At 49.8% G+C, this 22,936-nt stretch overlaps 1 protein-coding gene across 1 annotated transcript in view; it reads right to left on the bottom strand.

The window, feature by feature from the left end:
- Positions 1-4,962: 4,962 nt before the first annotated feature.
- Positions 4,963-22,936, bottom strand: part of LOC109935587 (shiftless antiviral inhibitor of ribosomal frameshifting protein homolog) — a 23,717-nt gene continuing 5,743 nt past the window's right edge. Inside the window, 6 exon segments of the mRNA XM_048618113.1 lie at positions 4,963-8,146; positions 10,491-10,639; positions 11,820-11,923; positions 13,814-13,954; positions 18,469-18,501; positions 21,118-21,202. Of these exon segments, the coding sequence (XP_048474070.1) occupies positions 7,881-8,146; positions 10,491-10,639; positions 11,820-11,923; positions 13,814-13,954; positions 18,469-18,501; positions 21,118-21,202 (778 nt within the window). The 3' untranslated portion in view covers positions 4,963-7,880.

Raw genomic sequence — 22,936 nt, 5'->3', positions numbered from 1 at the left:
TGGAGGCGGGGTTGAGGGTAGGGTTGAGGTTGAGGGTTGGGTTGGGGGTTGGGTTGGGTGCGGGGTTGAGGGTGGGATTGGGGTTGGGTTTGGGGTGAGGTTGAGGGTGGAGTTTGGGTGGGGTTGGGTTGGGTTGAGTTGGGGGTGGGATTGAGGGTGGAGTTGGGGTCGGGGTTGGGTTGGGTTGGGGGTGGGGTTGAGAGTGGGTTAGGGTTGGGTAGCGTTAGGTGTTGGGGATGGGTTGGGTTAGGGTTTGGGGTGAGGTTGAGGGTGGGGTTTGAGTGGGGTTGGGTTGGGTTGGGGGCGGGGTTGGGCGAGATGGCATCAGGAACGCCAATGCCAGACACAAGATGCCGCTAACTGAGAGAGAGAGACAGTTTACTCCAGGGGAATGAGATTTGATGCTGAAACCACAGAAATGATACTGCATGGGCAACAGGCAAGGTCAATGCAAGGTCAGGTCCTGCGACGTATAAAGTTCTGGGTAGTGAGGCAGTCCTAAACATGCACACAGACCATATGAAAGCTGCAAACTCACAAATGGGACAGGAGGAAAGCATACCTGGCCCCTCAGAACAGCCAGAAAGACTGTCAGAACCCCTTCATTCTCCCTCTCCATCTAGTGCCATAGGACTAGATGGTGTCTGAGGTGGACATGGCAGACGGTGCAGCCTTGATACCAGTGTTCCTGAATTTCTTCCGAGATTCTCTGGGTTGAGAGGTGGGCCACGGTCCGATACACGCCATCCATATCCGAAGCTGAGTCAGAGGAACCAGACCTGGTGTGAAAATACCCCAGAAGGGCCTACAGGAGAAAGAACAGGCCCATGTCCCAGGACTTAGAGGCAGAGGGATGTAGTGACTATAACAAGGTCAGCCAGCTGGCCCTCATAGAATAGGAGTTCCCTGATTGGGGGCTGTTAATCTGGTCCAATTAGGGAGCCCTGGCTGACAGATATAAACAGGAGTGTCTGGGGTTCTGGTCACTCTCGGAGCTGGCTCTGAGCTGGCTGGGTCAATATCATGGACTACGCATGTGTAAATAAAGGATGACTTGCTTTTGTGGAGTTATTTCAGAGGCTATTCAGCGCATCAAGCCTGTACTGTGTCTCCGCAAGGGCAACTGAGCTCGTGTCAAATCCTGGCCCTTTCTCCATAGCCCTGAACCTTTATTTATTTTTTTCCCCATTTCAGGCCCTTGCCCAATTGCCTTTTGAAAGCCAAGACCGTCTCCACCACACCCTCGGGGAACATCTCCCAGATCCTGACCCACTCGCTGCACGAAAATGTTTGCCCTCATGTCATCCTGGTTATTTTGTCAACCACCTTGAATCAGTATTCTCCGGCCTGTGGCCCTTCTCTCTCTTCCCACCCTGTCTCACCCCATCATTGCTTCAAGCGCCTTCTATTAGGCCCACCTCCTCCAGTTTATCCTTTGAGGTCCCACTCTCAGCCGCACATGCTCATTCACTCACCTGCAGACACCAGGACAGGCTTATCATTAACCGATTAAAACCCAGAGCCAAAACCTTCCTGTTCAGATCAGGAAAGAAAGCAGACAGCAACCAGAGAGGCAAGCTTTATTGACAATAAAAATATTTCCTTTGGGGAAAATAAAAGCAAGACAACTTCACGCTTTACCCTGACCACAGACAGACTCAATTATTCTTTCCCCTTTCTGCGCTGGGCGATAGCTGTGTGGAATTCACAAGCCTTCACAAAGCAGGACCACACGCTGTTGGGGAGGGGAGCACAGATTCCACTTAGGGGCATTCCAGTGTGGAAAACATCTTCCAAACATAGATCACATCCACTGGCCACTTGTTGAAGTGCAGTGCCCACCTCCACTACAAGGCCTAGTGTTACAACGCAGAGAGTTCAGAAAATTCTAGTTTAACCTGTGACCAAATTTCCAGCCTCCTCCCCTGGTTTGAGTTATAAAGGGAGGTCAGATACAGTCATAGAGATATACTGCATGGAAACTGACCCTTCGGTCCAACCCAACCTTGCTGACCAGATATCCTATATAAATCTAGTCCCATTTGCCAGCATCTGGCCCATATCCCTCTAAACACTTTCTATTCATGTACCCATCCAGATACCTTTTAAATGTTGTAATTACTGGAGGCTGGGAGCATAGGATGCTGAGGGATGACTTTATAGACATTTATAAAATCATGAGGGGTATAGATAAGGTGGATGGTAGGTGTCTTTTCCCTAGGGAGGGGGATTTCAAGACCGGGGTGGGGTATATTTTAAAGGTTGGAGGAGACAGATTTAAAAAGGACATGAGGGGCAATTTTTTTACACAGAGAGTGGTTCGTGTGTGGAATGAACTTGCTGAGGAAGTGGTGGATGTGGGTACACTTACAACGTTTATAAGACATTGAGATAAGTACATGAATTAAAAAATGTTTGGAGGGATATGGGCCAAGCGAAGGCTGGTGAGACTAGTTTAGTTTGCAATAATGGTCAGTCTGGACTATTTGGGCCGAAGGGTCTGTTTCTCTCACTCTGTTTAAGGTTTGGAATCAGACTGGTGGACACCATAGGTTTAGGGCTTTCAGTAACTCTTGGGGTTACTATGGTGTCCCCTGCACAAAACAGATGAATTGTATTGTAAAAAGAGCGTTGAAAATTTCATGTTTAATAAGATGGATTCTGCGTGGCTTTGAAGAGAAGCATTAACCCCATCCCTTCAAATCACCATTTTCACTGTTAGCAAATGATTGTACTTTGTCAGATTTCTTTTATCTCTACTGCATACAACATTACAACGATACTTCAAAACTCAACCTTGACTTTGCTGTTCCACAGCTTACAGCAAACATCAAAACCCATCCACCCCCTTCATTAACTTAGAATCATTACGTGATTTCCCTGAGAGAGAGAGAGAGAGAGTGTGTGTGCAGTTTGGAGGTGGTGGGAGGATGGACAGAGTGAAAATTTAAAGCAATCCCTGAGGACAAGAAGACAGTTAGAGAAGCAAAGGAGATAGCAAGAACTGCAGATGCTGGAGTCAGAGACAACAGTGTGGAGCTGGAGGAACACAGCAGGTAAAGCAGCATCAGAGGAGCAGGAAAGTTGACATTTCAGGTCAGGACCCTTCTTCAGAAATGGGGGAGGGGCAAGGGAGCTGGGAAATAAATAGAGAGAGGAGGGGTGGGGCTGGGGGATGGTAGGTGGGATGGTGATAACTGGATGGAGGTAGGGGGTAGTGGGGACGGTCGGTGGGATGGGTGGGGTACATAGGTGGGGAAGAAGATGGGCAGGTAGTGTCAGGTCGAGGAAGCAGGATGAGAGGAAGGGTTGGTCATGGGATGAGGCTGGGGTGGGTGGGGGAATAGATTTTAAAACTGGTGAATTCCATGTTTAGTCCATCGGGCTGTAGGCTCCCGAGGCGGAATATGAGGTGCTGCTCCTCCAGTTTGCGGGTGGTGTCATTGCAGCACTGGAGGATGGACATGTCACCCAGGGAGTGGGAGGGGGAGTTAAAATGGTTGGTGACCGAAGGTGTTGTCGATTATCACCTACAGAGTGCAGATGCGCCTCGAAACGGTCCCTGAGTCTGCACTTGGTCTCACCGATTTAGAGGAGGCCACTGCGGGAGCAACAGATACAGTAGACCTTTTCCGCTGTTACACTGGCACTACTCCCCACCTCTTCCTCCGCTACATCGATGACTGTATCAGCACCACCTCGTGCTCCCATGAGGAGCTTGAATAGTTCACCCCGACCTCAAATTCACTGGACCATCTCCAATACTTCCCTCTCCTTCCCGGACCTCTCTGTTTCCATCTCTGGTAACCGCCTCAACACCGACATCTATTTCAAGCCCACCGACTCCCACAGCTACCTTGACTACACCTCCTCTCACCCACCCTCCTGCAGGAATGTGATCCCTTAATCCCAATTCCTCCGTCTCTGCTGCATCTGTTCCAAAGATGGAGCGTGCCACTCCCGTACATCCCAGATGTCCTCCTGATTCAAGGACCGTAACTCTCCCCTCTGGTGATCAAAAATGCCCTCAACCGCATCTCTTGCATTTCCCGTACTTCTGCCCTCAAACACCCTTCCCCCAACAAAAATAAAGACAGAATCCCCTTTGTCCTCACATACCACCCCTCTAACCTCCGCATCCAGCGTATCATCCTCTGACACTTCTGCCACCAACAATCTGACTCCACAACCAAAGAGATATTTCCCTCCCCACCCCAATGTGCTTTTGTAGGGACTGCTCACTCCGCGACTCCCTCGTCTGCTCCATACTCCTCAATAACTCCACCACCCCCGGCAGCCTTCCCTGCAACCGCAAGAAGTGCTACACCTGCCCCTACACTTCCCCCCTCACCTCCATCCCAGGGCCAAAGCAAATCTTTCATATCCGACACGGGTTCACCTGTACGTCCTCCAACCTGGTCTACTGTATCCGTTGCTCCTGATGTGGCTTTCTCTACATCAGTGAAACCAAGCGCTGACTCAGAGAACGTTTCGTAGAGCATCTGTGCTCTGTACGCAACAAGCGACACCACCTTCTGGTCACCAACCATTTTAACTCCCCCTCCCACTCCCTGGGTGATATTTCCATCCTGGGCCTCCTCCAGTGCCGCAATGACACCACCTGCAAACTGAAGGAGCAGCACCTCATATTCTGCCTCAGGAGCCTACAGCCTGATGGCCATAGAATTCATCGATTTTAAAATCTCCCCACCCCCTCGTCCTATATCCAAACCTCCCTCACATCCCCGCCTCCTTGACCTGACACAACCTGTCCATCTTCTCTCCCACCTATCCGCCCCTCTCACCTCACTGACCAATCCCCACCACTGCCTACCTGATGCCTATGTATCACCTTCCCACCTACCTTCCCCAGCCCCACCTCTCCCCTCTTTATTTATTTCCCAGCTCCCGAACCCCCTCCCAACTTGGGTCCCGACCTGAAACGCCAACTTTCCTGCTCCTCTGATGCTGCCTGACCTGCTGTGTTCCTCCAGCTCCACACTGCGTTGTCTCTGTAGCTGGGAGAAGGAAAACCTGAAGGGTCAGCAATTGCAGTCTCTCACTGCAGCCACCAGGGAGCGATGTTGCCACACTATGCGCGATGGTTATAGGATACAGCTCACTGAGAGCAACGTGCACTTTTTAACATGATCTCCTCGAGCTATGCATTCTGATGGCGGAGGCTCCAACATTCATTCCATCAGATAGCTGACCAGGAACCCTTCCTGAGCTTAACTGCCTGCCGTTGGCACATGTTGGAAACGTCTGCAGGTCGATAAACAACGGGTTGGACTGAATTACGAATGCATCTTCCTTTGCCACTACGTCCTGGGGTGGCACTCAAACCCGGAGCTTCTGGTTCAGAAGGAGGGACACTACCCACTGCACCATGAGAGCTCTCTGTATCTGCAAGTTGAACAAGTTGTGAGGAACAGGTCGTGTGCTTCTGTAATCAATAATACGACTGTGCAGTTCGGACAGTGACATAGCAAACGAAATTGAACCTCAACACCAATCTTCCTCTGATAATGACTGGGAGCATTTGCATCCTCTTGAAACAGCCAAAAGGACCACGGCATAGAGTTTCATCTGAAAGATGACTTCTTCGGCAGAGCTGCACTCTTTCAGTACTGGCTCTGCATTCAAGTCTTTGGAGTGGGACCTGCACTCAGGACGCCTTAACTCAGGAGCAGGAGGTGTTGATAAGGGAGCCACGATTACAGGGATGGGCTCTGGGGGGATCACTGCAGTGGGTCAGCCGTGACCTCACTAATGGCTGAGTAGTTTCGAAGGGGCCGAACAGCCTGATACTCAAGCTCCTATCTTCCTGTGGCTGACGTGGCTGCACTCCCACCCCGGTGTCAGAAAGATGCGCTGGCTCATCACTCCTGAACTGAGACAAAACTAAATCAAATCCGCCTGGATTTCTCTTCACCAGCATCTCCCTGAAATCCAGCTCTCAGGAATGTGGTATCCTACGGCAGAGCGACAACTCACTGTTCAGCGAGCTCCAGATTTCATGTGAATGAAGCACTCAAGCTTCAATGTGAATTTTTTTTTTAAAAAGTGCTGTCTTTTCCTCTGGGGTAAATAAAAAGCTAAACAATTCCACACTTTGCCCTCACCATAGGCTCAATACAACGATTATATTTCTCATTTTCAGCATGATGCCTGGGTGGGATTCCCAGTCCTTCACACAGCATTAGACTGCAGCGGGACCACACAGCGTTTGTTCACAGGAAGGGGAGCAGAGATTACAAAAAGGGCGTTCTAGAGTCGAATCAGAGATAGTAGGAACTGCAGATGCTGGAGAATCCGAGACAACAAGGTGCAGGGCTGGATGAACACAGCAGGCCAAGCAGCATCATAGGAGCAGAGAGGCTGACGTTTCGGGCCTAGACCCTTCATCAGAAAAGGGGGAGGGGAAGGGGGTTTTGAAATAAATAGGGAGAGAGTGGGAGGCGGATAGAAGATGGATAGAGGAGAGGAAACAAACAGGTCGAAGAGGCGGGGATGGGGCCAGGAAAGGTGAGTGTAGGTAGGGAGTTAGGAAGGGGATAGGTCAGCTCACATCCCTGGATCCAAAACATAATGGGCACAGGGCATGGGAGAATGGCACTCAGGCAATCTGAGGATAGAGCATTGTTCACTCAGACAGAGATTCAGAACTAAAAACAAAATGGGAAAAAAGTTCCATCCAAAGGTCAAAGCGAGGGATTAGAAGAAATCAATTCAACAACAATGACTTGCATTGATATAGCAATCTTAAACGCTGGTAAAACATGCCAAGGTACTTTTGTGTGCATGTCAGAAAACAAAAACTTTGAGAGTGTGGTGAATTAGTTTGAAGCAGGTTCCTATACAGGTGTGGGAGCAATGATTGAGGAGGACACGGTGTGAGATAGGAGACAATAGAGTATATGGGCTCAGTGAGAGCACAAAGAAGAAATTGGTTTCTGAAGCAAGTCTGAGAGAATGTGTAAGTCTATCGCAGAAACAGCAGTGTCAAGCACATGTTCTGGACTCAAAAATTAATTACTTTTCTCTCTGCACGGATGCTGCCAGGCCTGCTGAGCTTCTCCAGCTAATTTTTGTTTTTGTTTCTTGCATCTGCAGTTCTTTGTTTTCTTTTAAAAAGAAAGGGCTCTGGGGAAAGGAGCAAATTGGCTATAGTTTTTTCCGAGAGCCAGCACAGACAATAGTGGGCAAAAATGGCTTTGTTCTGCGCTGTACAAATGCAATGTTCAATAGCTGCTCCTTCACTCGTCTCCGAGCGGGAATTAAAGTAAATGTTTTGAGGATTCAGGACACAGAGGAGCAAGCCCACTCAGATACAGAGCCAGGGGGCATCAAACACACCAGGCCTCACTCATCCTGCTGCAGCCTTGAGCAGTCATCGAAGGTCGGTCAGCTATTCAAAACGACAACCTTGACTTTAGCTTTTACGGCAGCCACACGCACGCCAACACACAAGGACAAATCAAATGCATTTGGGGAGTAGAAGAAAGACCTCAGGACAGCGATGCCGCCCATTGTTGATCAGCTCGAGACAACTCCCGCTGAGCCAGAAAACATAACTGAACCTGCCTTTCTTTGTCGCAGATCAGAAACTCGAATGACGTGCTTTCTTACATTCAGGACGAGTACAGTCCAACAAGAGGGATGTGAGAAAGGAGAGATTAATGCCTTCCAAGGTGTAGGAAATCCATCCAAATGCCAACCACAAAGCTCGCCATAACCCAGAGGATGGCGGAGGTGTGTGTGTGTGGGGCGATGTGGTGGGTCATCCGAAATGGACATTACTCTAGGACCATGCACTTGGGGACAATGAGTGGTTGCGACCTGGTGCGAGACGGAGCTGGGGGCAGACAAGGATCACCTCAGTCTCCATTGGCGCTGTTTCCATTGACGGAGTGTTCTGTCGAGTCCTCATCTTCCTCGGTCGTGTCCTCCTCTTCCTCCTCCTCCTTGATGTCCTCCTCAATGATGTCATCCACGTGACACTCCATCAGGCTCCCCTGGCTCAGGCAGGTGGCGATAGTTGACCCTGTGCTGTGGTGCTCTGGGCTGGGGTACAGCACTTTTGGGAGCCCCTTCTGTTGCCTGCTGCGTGGGTGAACACAGTGCATCCCGGGGATGTGAGGTTCTGACGTGCGGGATTGGGGGGTGGGAGGGACAGGGTCGGTTGCGGGACAGAAAAGACAAGTCGTTCTTTGAGTACCTCATAGAACACTTTCGTCTACATAGCGCCTTTTGTGACTTTAATATCACCCAAAGCATTCCGCGCCCCCATGGCGTATGGTCACAGCTTTAACACAGGAAACATGATGGCCAATTTGAGTACAGCAAGCTCCCACAATCATTGCGTCGATCGTGACCAGTTAGTCACCTTGACCGAGGGATCGTTATTGGCTGGGACACCAGGGAGATCCCAATCCACACCCCTCTCCCCACTTGGAGCCCTGCGACCTTTCACCCATGATGGCCCTCAGAGCTTTGGTTTACCATCTCCCTCCCACATGGTAGCCTCAGAGTTGAGATGTACCATCATCATGGCGGGTGTTGTCAGGATGAGGGAGGGGCGGGGTAACAGTCCCAGGCCCCAAAGGCCTGCCTCGCCCAGTGGACCAGGGTCGGCCGAGAGGGGAGAGCAGTGCGGTCAGGCTTGCACAGAGAAAGGCAGAGTCCTCACGGAGCTGGCAAGTTGTGCCAGGCTTTCTGGGCAAGGCAGGAGACTGTGGCAAACAGCTGCCCGAACCCTTGACATAGTGTTGGTCCATAGAATTCAGACAGAGAAGACTGGAGGGGAGGGGCCTGGTATTATTTCCTGGGGTTCCGATTGTCGGAATAGCTGTGGTCATCTCTATCTCTCATAGGTGACTCCTTCTGCCCCTACAACCCCCACCTCACTCTCACATAACTTCCTTCCTTCAACCTCTGCCTCCCATGTGACTCCCTTCCCAACAATCTCTGCCTCCCATGTGACTCCCTTCCTTCGATCTCTGCCTCCCATGTGACTCCCTCCCACTCAATGTCAGACTCTCCCGGGTGAAAAACCACAGCCCTCCTCCCAGTCTCTAAAGTATTCCAACTTGCCCTCGCCATGCCATTCCAGGCTATAGGCCAAGTGCTGGCAAATGGCATCGGAATAGTGAGCTCTCGATGGGCCAAAGGGCCTTTTGCTCTGCTGTGGAGCTCCATGACTCTTGCCCCACCCCACCTCACCCCCAAGCTCTGACCCTTGCAGATGAACCCCTCAAACCCGACTGGTGAAATACATACTCGAGGCCTAACATCAACCTCCCAGCCTGCCCGATGATACCCATCACCCACCTCCTCCCCAGGCGAATCTCTGCCCTAGGACCTGGGGGTGCAGGAACATACCGACCAGCCTGTAGAGAACTGCTGCCCTGGGTTTAGCCAATTCCAGCCTCTGCGGCCGTTGATGGGGCTGGGTCCTATCAATGGAGACCTGCCAAGAGGACTGACCTGTCCACGTGTGATATTTGACTACAGGCTGTGAAAAAGGGCAGCGTGTGACCACTTCCTTTCATTCACTCACAAGGATGAGGGTGTAACAGGCTGGCCAACATTTACTGCTCGTCCCTACACGCCCAGAGTCAACCATCTTGCTGTGAGTCTGGAGTCACATGTAGACCAGACCAGACCAGATAAGGATGGCAGATTTCCTTTTTCCTAAGGACATTAGTGAACCAGATGGGTTTTCCCCCTGATAATTGACATGGTCGTCATTAGACTCTTAATTCCAGATATTTATCTGAATATCAAAATTCCACCATCTGCCGTGGCGGGATTTGAACTCCAGTCCCCAGACAGTTAGCTGAGCTTCCTGAATTAATAGCCCAGCAATAATACCACTAGGCCATCGCCTCCCCGCTAACTGGCTCTAGCAAGTCGGCTGGGAAATCAGGGAATGGGTTGTCATCCTGAAGAGCATTCAGCGAACGCACCCACCCCCTGTTGTTCGAGAACGGGAATGGGATAGAGCGTGCCTACCTTACCCTCATTCCAGGTGAACATCCTATAGACCCTGACCTCAAAGTTCCCTCACAGGAACATCGGGAGCAGGAGCAGGCCATTCGGCCCTTTCGAGCCTGCTCCACCATTCAACAGCATTGTGACTAATCATCCAACTCAGTTCCCTGTTCCCACGTGCTCCCCCATACCCTCTGTTTCCCCTGTGCCCCAAGAACTAAATCTACCTCCTGCTTGAAAACACTCAAAACATTTTGGCCTCAGCCGCTTTCTGTGGCAGAGAATTCCACACTGACGTGAGGTATGGAGACAGGGTTGGGAGCCCCGGAAGAACAGGCCTCTGGTCAGAAGACTACGCACCAGGCAGAGAGGACAAGGAGAGGACACCGCCAAGCATAACGGGCAACAAAAAACAAGAACAGATTGACGTAACCGCTTTGTGAGGGCGGGATTGGGGGGAGTTGGGTGGGGGGGAGGTGGCTGTGGGAGCTGACCTTTGCGCTGGTAGCAGTCCTCAGCGAAACAGCTGTGGGGTCTTTGGGTGCGAGGGCCAACCCCCTTCTTTGGTGGAAGGATACGCACGGGAGTCACGCAGCTGTGGCAAACGTAGCACGGAACTGGCAGTCCCATCTGTCCGAAGCCCCTAAAGGAGAGAGTACACGGCGGTCAAGAGAAAGAGGTCCTGTCGCTCACTGCCCGTCAGTGATGTGTAACCTTTCTATACTCACTCACGGGATGTGGGCATCACTGGCTGGGTCAGCATTTATCGGCCGTCCCTAATTGCCCCTGGAGAAGGTGATGGGAAATGGCTTTCCCGAACCTTTTGGGGATGTAGTGAGTGTAACGAGGTCAGTCAGGCGGGACCTCATAGAATATGAGTTCCCTAATTGGGGCTGTTAATCTGGTCCAATCAGGGAGCCCTGGCTGACAGACATAAACAGCAGGGCCTGAGGTTCTGTTTACTCTGAGAGCTGGCTCTGAGGGAGCTGGGTTAGTGTCACGTGTGAGTAAACAGTGACCTGGTGATGGGATACCACTTGGTGGAGTTATTTCAGGGGGTGCCTTTAGGGAGGGAGTTTCACAATTTTGACCCAGCGACACTGAAGGAACAGTGATATATTTCCAAGTCAGGATAGCGCGTGGCTTGGAGGGGAACTTGCAGGGGGTGGTGTTCCCATGTATCTGCTGTCCTTGTCCTTCTAGATGGAAGTGGTCTCAGCATGAAAGGTGCTGTCTAAGGATCTTTGGTGTCTCATTGCAATGCATCTCATGGATGGCACATACTGTTTCTACTGAGTGTCGGTGGCGAAGAGAAAGAATTAGATTGGATACAAATCAAGCAGGATGCTTTGTCCAGGGTGGTGAGGTTCTCTCGCGGGATGTGAGTGTCACTGGCAAGGCCCATATTTGTCACCCATCCCAAACTGTCCCTGAACTGAGGGCCTCACTGGGCCACTGCACAAGATAGTTAAGGTACAGTCACACCACTGTAGGTCAGACCAGGTAAGGATGGCAGATTTCTTTCCCATTCACCTTGGTGAACAAGATGGGATTTTTCCAACAATAGTTTCACTGACATTTGCAGATTTTGTGAATTGAAATTGAATTCCACCAGCTACCCTCGTGAGATTCGAACCTGTGTCTCGAATCTATTGGATTGAAGTACTAGTCCAGCAATACTACCGTAGTGCCACCATCTCCATGCGTTATCAATGAAGGGGCTCTGTACCTTTCAGTGATGGTGCAAAGGATGTCTCTAACTAAGTCACCTTTCCTAACAGATTGCAGGGCTGATGGCTGATACCCCCCAGCACCCTCCTTACCCAAAGGTGTTGCCGCAGCGTTGGCAGTGAAATTCAGCATAGCCCCACATTTTGTCATGCGGCACTGGACTGTACTTCACCTTACACTTCCGACACCTCGAGACCTGCAGGCAGACAAAGAGATTCCCATGTCAGAGGGTCACAATGGCTGTATCCATCCCGCTATCAGGGAATCTCCAGACTCGAAGCTCCCTCCCCATTTCTCACTCTGCCCCAGTGATGTCCCAAGGATGGATATTCCGAGAAATAGGTGCAGGAGTTGTCCATTCTTCCCATCAAGGCTGCTTTGCCGTCCAATAAGATAATGGCCGGTCTTGGGTTGCAACTCAACTCACCAATCCTACCCTACCTGCCCCTCACCCTACGCCACACTCCATAAGCCTTCATTTCGTCAGAGACTAAGGATCTGTCTGATCCAGCCATTCCTCTATTCAATGAGGGAATACCCTCTAGGCTACAGAATTCCAAAGGTTCACAATTCTTTGTGTGGATTAATTTCTCTGCACCTTTCGTTTAGTGCCACATACATGAAAATCCAGCCACACTGATCCCTGCCCTTTACTGTGGCTCCTTCCCCCATTCTCTCTCCCACCACTCCCTGACCCCACATTACTGCCCTGCCCCATGAGTTACTGCCCAGTTCCTCCAGTCGCTTTCACTAACTTCACCCAACATCAGAGTTCACTGCCAAGAGGAGATGGCCTTCAAGAACTGGGTCTGAGCAACACTGTTCACTGTTTAACTGAATGTTCACAAAACCTCCCAATCCGCCCTCCCCATCCATCATCACATTTCCCCCTTCCCCCTTTGAACACTCTGCGTTCAATTGCACTGACTGGGGGCTGGGGGGTTTATCACAGTCCAGACTGATGGCCCCACATGGAGACCTGGACATGCGTATCTGTGTCTGTGTGTCTGAGTGATGAGTGTGTCTCTGTCTGTGTATCAGAATGATGTGTGTGTGTGTGTGTGTGTGTGTGTGTATATCTATGTGTGTGTGTATCTATGTGTGTATGTGTGCATGTGTCTATGTGTGTGTCTGTCTGTCTGTGTATGTCTCTGTGTGCTTGTGTGTCTCTCTGTGCGTGTCTCTAAGTGTCTATGTGTGAGTGTGTGTATCTGTGTGTGCATCTAATGTGTGTGTGGTGTGTGTTGTGTGTGTCCGTGTGTGTGCGTCTGCATTTCTATGTGTGTCTATATGTGTACGTGTCTTAATATACGCATGTGTCTCTGTGCGTGTTTGTGTGTCTGCGTGCGTGTGTGTCTGTGTGTATGTGTCTGCGTGTGTGTGTGTCTGTATGTGTGTGTGTCTGTGTGTCTGTATATGTGTGTGTCTGTATCTGTATGTGTGTGTGTCTGTGTTTGTGTGTCTGTATGTGTGTGTGTCTGTGTCTGTGTGTGCGCGTGTGTCTGTGTGTGTGTCTGTGTGTGTCTGTGTGTGTGTGTGTCTGTGTGTGTGTGTATGTGTGTCTGTGTGTGTGTGTCTGTGTGTGTGTGTGTCTGTGTGTGTGTCTCTGTGTGTGTGCGTGTCTGTGTGTGTGTGCGTGTGTCTGTGTGTCTGTGTGTGTGTGTGTCTGTGTGTGTGTGTCTGTGTGATTTACAGATTTACAGATCACCCATCGATATGCTTGCCTGTAGAATGATGCATCTTCTGTGGGCACCCATGTCCTGAGGTGGGACTTGAACCCAGAGCTCCTGGTCCTGAGGTTTGGGGTCACTGACCGATACAGTGCAAACAACTCGCAGAGAGCTGGGCAGTAATCGGCTCGCTGGAGGTTCATCAGGAAAGCCAGATCATTTCAACTTTCCCAACTCCTTCAAATCAGAGTGACTTGATCGCTATTGCTGGCTGGGGTCAAAGGTCAAACCTGAGACCACCAGAGTCTGCCCATGGGCCTTGTGTCCTTAGAGCCCAGTCGGGATACAGCCTATCTCCAGATCCCTCACACATGCCCCCGCGGAGACAGGAAGCAGGAAACCGGGCAGTCCCTTACCTGTTTCCTATCAGGTACTCTCCTCCACCAGTAATGATCGCACAGCCTGCATGCAAACTGTTTCTCCACCCATGGTATCTGCTTGGCATTGGTCTGATCAAACAGTTTCAGGTTCGCCTGTGTCAACTGTGACACTAGTTTCTGGGGGTAAGGATGAGGGAAAGAGGAGGAGAAAGGAAAAGTCACTTCTTAAAAAGTCCCATTCTCCTGTCGCGCCCCCTCCCACGCCCCCACCCCGATGTTTCTAATTTGTTTCACCCTTTTGCTGTCCAGGGGATCAGTGGCCCATGGGGGCATTCCCACTCTGGCAGCTCGTGGAATTTAAATTCAATGAATAAATCCCTAATTACAGACCTGACCTCGGTCAAAGCTACCATCGATTGTCATGAGAACACCTTCTGGTTCACTAATGCCCTTCAAGTGCGGGAAATCTGCCATCCTTGCCCGGTCTGGCCTACCACGTGACTCCAGACCCAATGCAGTTGATTCATAACTTCCCTCTGAAATGGCCAAACAACCCACTCAGTGCAGGGGCAGTTCTGGGTGGGCAATAAATGCTGGCCCAGCCATTGATCCACCTCGCCCCCCACCACATCTCATGAAGGGATGCCAGTAAAAAGGAATTGGCTGTGGAACCTAAGCCCATACTGCCATCAGGTGTGGGATTGGTCGAGTAATATTATTTATTTATTCCTTGTCAGAACATAGGCATGACCAGCATTTTGTTGTCCTTTGACCGAGTGGCTCGCTAGGCAACCCAGGCTGAGGGGGAGAGAGAGAGATTTTTAATCAGCAAGGGCTCTGGGGAAAAGGCAGGAAAGTGGAGTTGAGGCTTATCAGGTCAGCCGTGATCGCTTTGAACAGCAGAGCAGGCACGATGGGCTGAATGGCCTACTTCTGCTCGTGGAGTTGGAGTCACACAGGCCAGGCAGGAGGACAGACAAACCGCCCTCGGATGGGGCTTTCCTTCTCAAAACAACTCTTACCTACGGTTAATGTAGCAGCTGCCTAGTCTTCAATTTTATTAACTCGGTTGAATAGATCACCAGTTGTCGTGATGAGATTTGAACCTGTATGACCACAGCAATAGTTTCAGCCTCTGGATTACTAGTCATAGAGTCATACAGCGCAGAAACAGGCCCTTCGGCCCAGCCAGTCCATGCTGACCATGTTCCCAAACTAAACTAGTCCCACCTGCCTGCGCTTGGCCCATACCCCTCCAAAACTTTACTGTTCGCGTACTTATCCAAATGTCTTTTAAATGTTGAAATTGTACCCACATCCACCACTTCCTCAGGAAGTTCATTCCACACACAAACCACGCCCTGTGTAAACAGATTGCTCCCCGTATCTTTTTTTAAATCTTTCTCTTCTCACCTAAAAACGTGGTCTTGAAATCCCCCTCCCTAAGGAAAAGACACCTGCCATTCACCTGATCTATGTCTCTCATGATTTTATAAACCTCTGTAAGGTCACCTCTCAACCTCCTATGCTCCAGTAAAAAAATTCCCAGCCTATCCAGCCTCAACTTATAACTCAAACCCTCCGTTCCTGGCAACGTCCTGGTAAATCTCTTCAGAACCCTCTCCAGATTCATAATATCCTTCCGATAACATCGTGACCGGAATTGGACACAGTACTCCAGAAGAGGCCTCAGCAATGTCTTGCACAACCTCACCGTGACATCCCATCACCTCACCAATCTCCCTGCAAGTTTTGCCCTCCAGGTGCCCAGATAAGAGCCTGTGGCCCAGAGAAAGCTGAGTGACCTAACGGTCAAGATTGGGACTGGAAACTCTGGCCGTGTGCAGGGGATTTCATTTACTTTATTTGTGCTATCGATGTCCCACCATGTTAACTATTCATTGATTTAATCTCTGTGTGCTGATTGAGGTCAGCGAAACCAGTTGCCAAACACAGCAAATGCCAACGGGAGACGAGGGGGCAAGGATGAAAAGTTCTCCAACTGGTGACTCTCTCCCTTGTCTCTAATTTCGCTTCAATTGTCTGGGAAACCAGGCTGTGTCTGTGCAGAAAATGGAAAGCAAGCTGCAGCAGATGCTGGTGATCGCAAATATAAATAGACAGTGCTCAGAGAAACCCATCCATTCAGAGAAGGGTCAGACCAGGCTCAAAATGTTCACTTCATTTTCTCTCTCTCTCTCTATAGGTGCTGCCAAACGTGCTGAGTTTCTCCGGCACACTTTCTGGTTTTCATCAGTGTGGGCTCAGCTTTGGGAACTCTGCCAATATCAAACAAAGAACTATCCACACTGGAGATGTGAAACAAAACAGAACAGAAATTGCTGGAGAAATTCAACAGGTCTGGCAGCATCTGTGGAGAGAAGAGGAGAGATAATGCTTTGAGTCTGGTGCCCAGCTAGTTCTGAGGAAGCATCATTGGACACGAAATATTAACTGTGATTTCACCCCAAACACTCTGCCAGACCTGTTGAGTTTCTACAGCAATTTCTGCTTTTCCGTTGGAAAACTCAGCACAGGGTTAAAATCCCGCTGTTCCCAGGTGCCGCAAGAAATATATGTGATGACATTTTCCGTTTACAAACCAATTGCTCAAGTTCGAGATAGGAAGTAAATGCTGATGCAACCAGGGATGCCCACATCCTGAGACTGGTAATAGCACTCTGTGAAGATTCCTCACCTCCAGTGAGCAGGAAATGGTCTCCTATTTCTGTAACCACTGGGAGGTCAGCAAGCTCAAGGCAAAATGTATCGACTCGCAGAGGACTAGCAGCAACAGTAGGCCATTCACACCTCAAGCTTGTGCTATCATTCAACAAGACTACGGCTGATCTACCCCAGGCTTCAACTTCTCCTTTGTGCTAGTTCCTTACAGCCCTCACCTATTGACCTCCTTGTTAAATACTTTCAATGATCTACCCACCACAAATCTCTGAGGGACATAATTCCAAAAATTCACTACCCTCTCTGAGGGAAGGAATTCCTATGCAGTAGAATTTGAACCGACTGTCGCCTTATTCTGTAATTCTACCGCCCAGTGCAGGATTCTGCTCCACCAACACCACCACTCCCCACCCGCCCAACACACCACACACACACAACACACACACACACACAACACACACACAACACACACACACACAACACACCACACACACACACACACACACACACACAACACACACACAACACACACTCACACACAACACACACACACACAGACACACACACAACACACGTGCGCACACACACAAACACACACACACACAACACACACACATACACACACACACACATGGACACACACAACACACACTCACACACAACACACACACACAACACACACACACATACACACACACAACATACACACACACACAACACAGGTTAATTTGTATGCAAGTCAGAACACAATAGAGGACAATAATAAAGCAGCCGTTCATCAGTTCAGGAAACTCTCAGATGTTGGCTCTTTAAAATGACCAACCCCCACCGGCCCCCCCACCCCCCATATTAGATCGCATTCATAAACACATGTGTTCTTAAATCCAAAGTTCATAAATCAGGGAGCCCCTGAATGTTTCAACAGTTTTACCCATCATTCTTCTAAGCTCCCCTGAATAAAGACCTAAACTTTATCAAGTGTTAACCTTGGTAAGTCAACACTTTCATTCCAGGAATCAGCCCACTCTGTCTCTTTTGGACTGGTTTGTGTGTGTATGCATGTGAATATATGTGTATATAAATGTGTGTGCGTGAATCGGTGTGAGTGAGTGAGGTGTGTGAGTGTGAGAAATCAGTGTGTATGTGTGTGTGTATCAGTGTCTGTGTGTGTGTGTCAGTGTGTATGTGTCAGTTTGTGTGTATGTGTGTGTGCGTGCACGCGTGTAGCAGTGTCTGCATGTTTTTATGTGTATATATCTGTTCGTGCGTGCGTGTGTGTGTGTAGGTGTCTGTGTCTCTGTGTATGTATATGTGCATATATCTGTTTGTGTATATGCGTTTGTGTTTGTGTCTGTGCGTCTGTGTGTGCGTGTCTGTGTGTGTCAGTGTCTATGTGTGTGTGTGTGTGTGTGTCGGTATCTGTGTGTCCATGTCCGTGTGTGTGTGTGTATGCCTGTGTGTGTGTGCGCATGTGTGTGTTTGTGTGTGTGTGTGCATGTGTGTGCCTGTGTGTGTGTACGTGTGTGCCTGTGTGTGTGCCTGTGTCTGTGTGTCCGTGTGTGTGTGTATGCCTGTGTGTCCGTGTGTGTGTGTGTGCCTGTGTGTCCATGTGTCCATGTGTGCCTGTGTGTGTGTGTGTGTGTCCGTGTGTGTGTGCCTGTGTGTCCATGTGTGTGTGTGTATGCCCATGTGTCCGTGTGTGTGTGTGTGTGTGTGTGGGCCTGTGTGTCCGTGTGTGTGTCTGTGTGTGTCCGTGTGTGTGTGTGCGTGTAGATAGTTGAACACACTGAAGACACTCAGGCTGAACACCTTCTGTAGCTGCACTGCTGTGAACTTGCAATCCCCCACCTCACTGGGAGCTAACTGATTGCACCCCACAAACTGCCTTTGGACTTGAGTTTCCGTCACCTTTAGCAGACCACCCACTCACATATGAAGAAAGCGATCAGTAAGCAAAAGCTGCAACGTCTATAACATCTGCCACCACATCAAGCTGGAATAGCTTTTACCTTTACTTCAGGATCCTCCTTGATCTTCATTGTCTGGAACAGGAGAAGATTTGATCAAGTCAGGGACAAGTGGCGGATTCCATCACAAGATGGCAGCCCTCCCACCACCATGTGCCTCAAGGCCTCAGCCAGCAGGTGGCCAACTCTATTCGGAAATATTCCTGCAGTTTGTCGTCAATGACGTCCTGTCTCAGGGTGCATTGTGCCTCACACACATTTCCGTCTCTGTGTAGTCAACTCACACATCGTCATGACGACCACTGCTCCTAGGTCAATCGGCAAGGCTTTTCCTGGTGGGTTAATTACTGAAAACAGCTTTTGCTTGGCCTGCACCAACTGTGTTTTGTAAGCAAAAGGAAAGCGAAAAGTGAACTTTTTTTTTGAAAAGAAGGAACCCTATGATTTTCTCTTGGGTTTTAAGCCTGCAGCAGGCCCCTGGAGACTCCAGGTTAATCCTTTGGGCCTGGCAGGCCTACCTTTACCAATCACAGTCTCCAGCCAACTACTACGAGATCCTACAGGCCAACGGGTGGGCTATTGAATTTCTCACTGTGCGTGTGAGGAATTATTGATTGGATTCAAGGCCCAATTAGGAGCAGGCACTGCTCTGCTTGCAACTTCCATTTAGTATGTTTTTAATGCCATCTCCTGGCAAAGCAGCCTCATGGTCATCTACCCCATCTCCAATATGGCTAGTGCTGACTGATTAAGGAGGTACCTTGCCCCAAACAATCAGCTCCTGCCTAACGGGAGGTTCCATTCGGAGGATCAAGGTTACTGGAGCCTCTCCACAGTGAAAGAACGCCCCCTGTGACCCCCTTCACTTCTGGGACGTCTCATGGGCAGGGCTGCTGCCTCGTTCTGCCAACCCAGGAATCTGGTTTCAAGGTGTCCTGTGTGACCCTGCAGAAGGAAGAGAGAGAGAGAGGCTGAAAAAGGAGGAGGGGAGGCTGCAGGAGAAGGGAGACTGGAACTAGGTGTAGTGATGGCTGCGTGGACCTCATTGAACAGGAGTTCCCCAATTGGGGCTGTTAACCTGGTCCAATCAGGGAGCCCTGGCTGGCAGACATAAACAGGAGGGTCAGGGGTTCTGTTCACTCTGAGAACTGGCTCTTGAGGGAGCTGGGTCAGTGTCAAGGCCTTTCCTCATATAAATAAAGGGAGACTTGGTAACGGGATACCAGCCTCTGTGGAGGTATTCCACTGGCAGGAGTCTTTTTTGTTTAAAATTCAATCATGGGATGTGGAACCCGCTGGCCAGGCCCAGTATTTACTGCCCAGAGGGCAGTTAAGATTAAGCACATCGCATTGGGTCTGGAGGCACGTGTATCCCTGACCAGGTAAGGCTGGCACATTTCCTTCTTGAAAAGGGGCATTAGTCAGCCAGGTGGGGTTTTTTTTACTTTGCCCTGATCATCAACCTACACTTTCATGGTCGTCCTTTAGATTCTTAATCCCAGATTTCTTTTCTAAAAAAAAAGTTGAATTCCCATTCTGCCATCTGGTAGGATTTGAACCCAGAACATTATTTGGATCTCTGGATTAATAGTCCAGGCCATCACCACCCCTCAGAGATTGCAGGACTGGAGACTGGCTATGCAGGCTGGGAAGGGCAGGGTAAGTGGGAGGGATTTTAGAGTAGAGAAAGCCATCAACAAACACATAGAGTTAGACCCCATATACACTCCACTGCGAAGGAAAACCGGAAGTGAGGTAATCTAGTTCAACGGACACCAGAGTTTAAATAACAGGCGGGAAAACACAACGGTGCTTCATCAGAGGCCGCACTGATGATGTTACCCAGCAGCGTAATGAAACGTCTGTGGAACAACAATGAACCAGCTCGGCGAGCCAACCAACCTCAACAAAGTGGGAGGGAGGCTAAAAGGTGGAGGTATGAGGAGAGAGAAGTTGAAAAAGACTGTGAAAAGTTTATATACCTGTCAACAGAGGTGGTAAATACGAGCTAGGAAAACTGGGCATCACGGGGGTAATGGATTTCTTGTAAACAAAACTTTTGTTACTAACTTATGCCTGCTGTCTGTACCAATTTAACCTATTTTTCCGATCAACCTGTTTATTACACACTTCTGGAGCAGGCGGGACTTGAAACTGGGTCCTCCCAGTTCAATGGTAGGGACACTACCAATGTGCCTCAAGACAGCCCTTCTGTACCAATTTAAATGCCAAGAAATAAGTTACAGAGGTGGGGGTGGGTTCTGGGTGGGATGCTCTATGGAGGGTCAGTATGGATGGGCCGAATGGCCTGCTTCCATGCTGTAGGGATTCTATAAAAAATGCCTTAATCGTGTGTTTAATGGAAGGCTGCTAATTATTGAGGAATTCTTCTTGTTCTGAGTTCCAATAACAACTAAATGCAGGCGTGGTTATTATGTAACTGTCTCACTGAATAAGCTGGTTGGAGAAAATGAAAAGGTAGCCCTGAAGAATCAAAAGTGGCCTCCTCCCCACCTTGAAAATCTAAGCCCCAAGGGATTGTACAAATTTTTTGATCCCTGTTCCGAAGGACGGTGGGTTAAATTTCAGGGGGGTAGTGGAGTTAAGGAGTCAGGAAAGCAGCATGATTTCTCTCCTTGGTCCCACTCAGATCTAACATTCCTCTGCAAAGCAATCACGATTAGGACCCACCTCATCCTTCGCTTTCCTCTCTTCAGCTTGGAGAGTCTCGATGACATCCTGCAGAAAGAGCTGGGATTAATGAACTAGTCTTCAGCTGCAACAGATGCCAACCATCAGAATTAGACTGGGTCACACAAAGTGACCTGTCTGCCTGTTGGGGAGAGGGGAGGGGCAAAATACCTCAAGCTGTAACACTCCCACATACCTCCCACACCCTGCCCCCCACCCACCACCAGCCCCGACAGACAACTAGCACCCTGAGATACCTCTGCTCTAGTTATCACTGTCCTGGCTATCAATAGACTTGATCTCACTGCTATCATTCAGAAATTGAAAATCTGACTCATTACCACTTTTAAACGGAAAACTGGACAAACATAGAATTCTTACAGTGTGGAAGTAGGCCATTCAGCCCCATTGGCTCCATGCTGGCCCTCCATAGACCATCCCACCCAGACTCATCCCCTTACATTTCCCACGGCTAACCCACCTACCCTGCACATTCCTGAACACTATGGGGGCAACTTAGAGTGGCCAATCCACCCTATCCTGCACATCTTTGGACTGTGGGAGGAAACTAGAGCACCCGGAGGAAACCCACGCAGACATGGGGAGAACTCTACTCAGACAGTTGCCTGAGGGTCGAAAGGAACCCAGATGCTGGTGCTGTGAGGCAGCAGTGCTAACCACTGAGCTACCGCATACCCCAGGAGGGAGAATGGAATAAAAGTAATAATACAGTCACCATAAAACTACTGGACTATCAGGCTGCTCTGTTGTTAAAGAGACAGACAGCTGGTGCTGTTTTAAAGCGAGGGGCACCATGCCTCAGGTGGGGGTGGGGGCAAGCCCTTTGTGGTAACTTCAGTGGGTGTGAGAATTGAACCTAGGGTGCTGGTAATTGTTTTGTAGTGTAGAGCAACCATCCAGCCAACTGAGCTAACCCACCCCAGGGAAAGGAATAGAAGGAAAAGCTGATGGGGCTTCACAGAGACAGAGGAGGTTTGTGTGCCACATTAACACCAGCACAGGCAGGTTAGGTCTGTTCCTCTGATGTAAATAATCTAGAATTGTTCATTCTGAAGGATGATTGCTGTTGTTTGTATAAAGCTGCCCAAACAGCTGAGTGAAATCCCCCCACAGTTTGAGCTCGTCTTCGCCCCTGCCACTGTCTGAAGCGAGGAACACTGGTGCCCAGGAATGAAACATTTCCAACTCTTAAAGCCGGCCATCATCCCTATATCTGAGCTACCAGTGTGTGCAACGCAGACAGCCTCAAACACACACAGAGATGGTGGGCAGGAGGAGACTAGTCTCCCATCGGGGCAATGCCATGATAGTTGAAGCATTGTGAATAAATCCTTCATTTTCCCCCTCCTCTCTCCCAAACCCATATCTAAGAGAAGTAAAATGTTGTAGGAGAATCCCAGGGCCAATAATGGAGGAGGTGGGTGTACACACACACACCCACACACTCTGATCCCCACACACACACATCCCCACACACTCACACCCCCACACACACAACCCCACACACTCTGATCCCCATACACTCACACCACCACACACTCACACCACCACACACTCACACCCCCACAAACTCACATCCCCACACACTTTGATCCCCATACACTCACACCCCCACACACTCACACCCTCACACACTTACACCCCCACACACTCTGATCCCCAGACACTCACACCCCCATGCACACACACCCCCATACACTCACACCCCCACACACACACACACCCACACACACCCCACACACTCACACACACCCCCACACACTCTGATTCCCACACACTCACACACACTCACACCCCG

The sequence above is a fragment of the Rhincodon typus genome, chromosome 38 (genome assembly GCF_021869965.1).
Source record: "Rhincodon typus isolate 14 chromosome 38, sRhiTyp1.1, whole genome shotgun sequence".
Lineage (NCBI taxonomy): Eukaryota > Metazoa > Chordata > Chondrichthyes > Orectolobiformes > Rhincodontidae > Rhincodon > Rhincodon typus.
The sequence above is the reverse complement of the archived record's forward strand: the minus strand, read 5'-3'. Positions and strand labels throughout refer to the sequence as shown.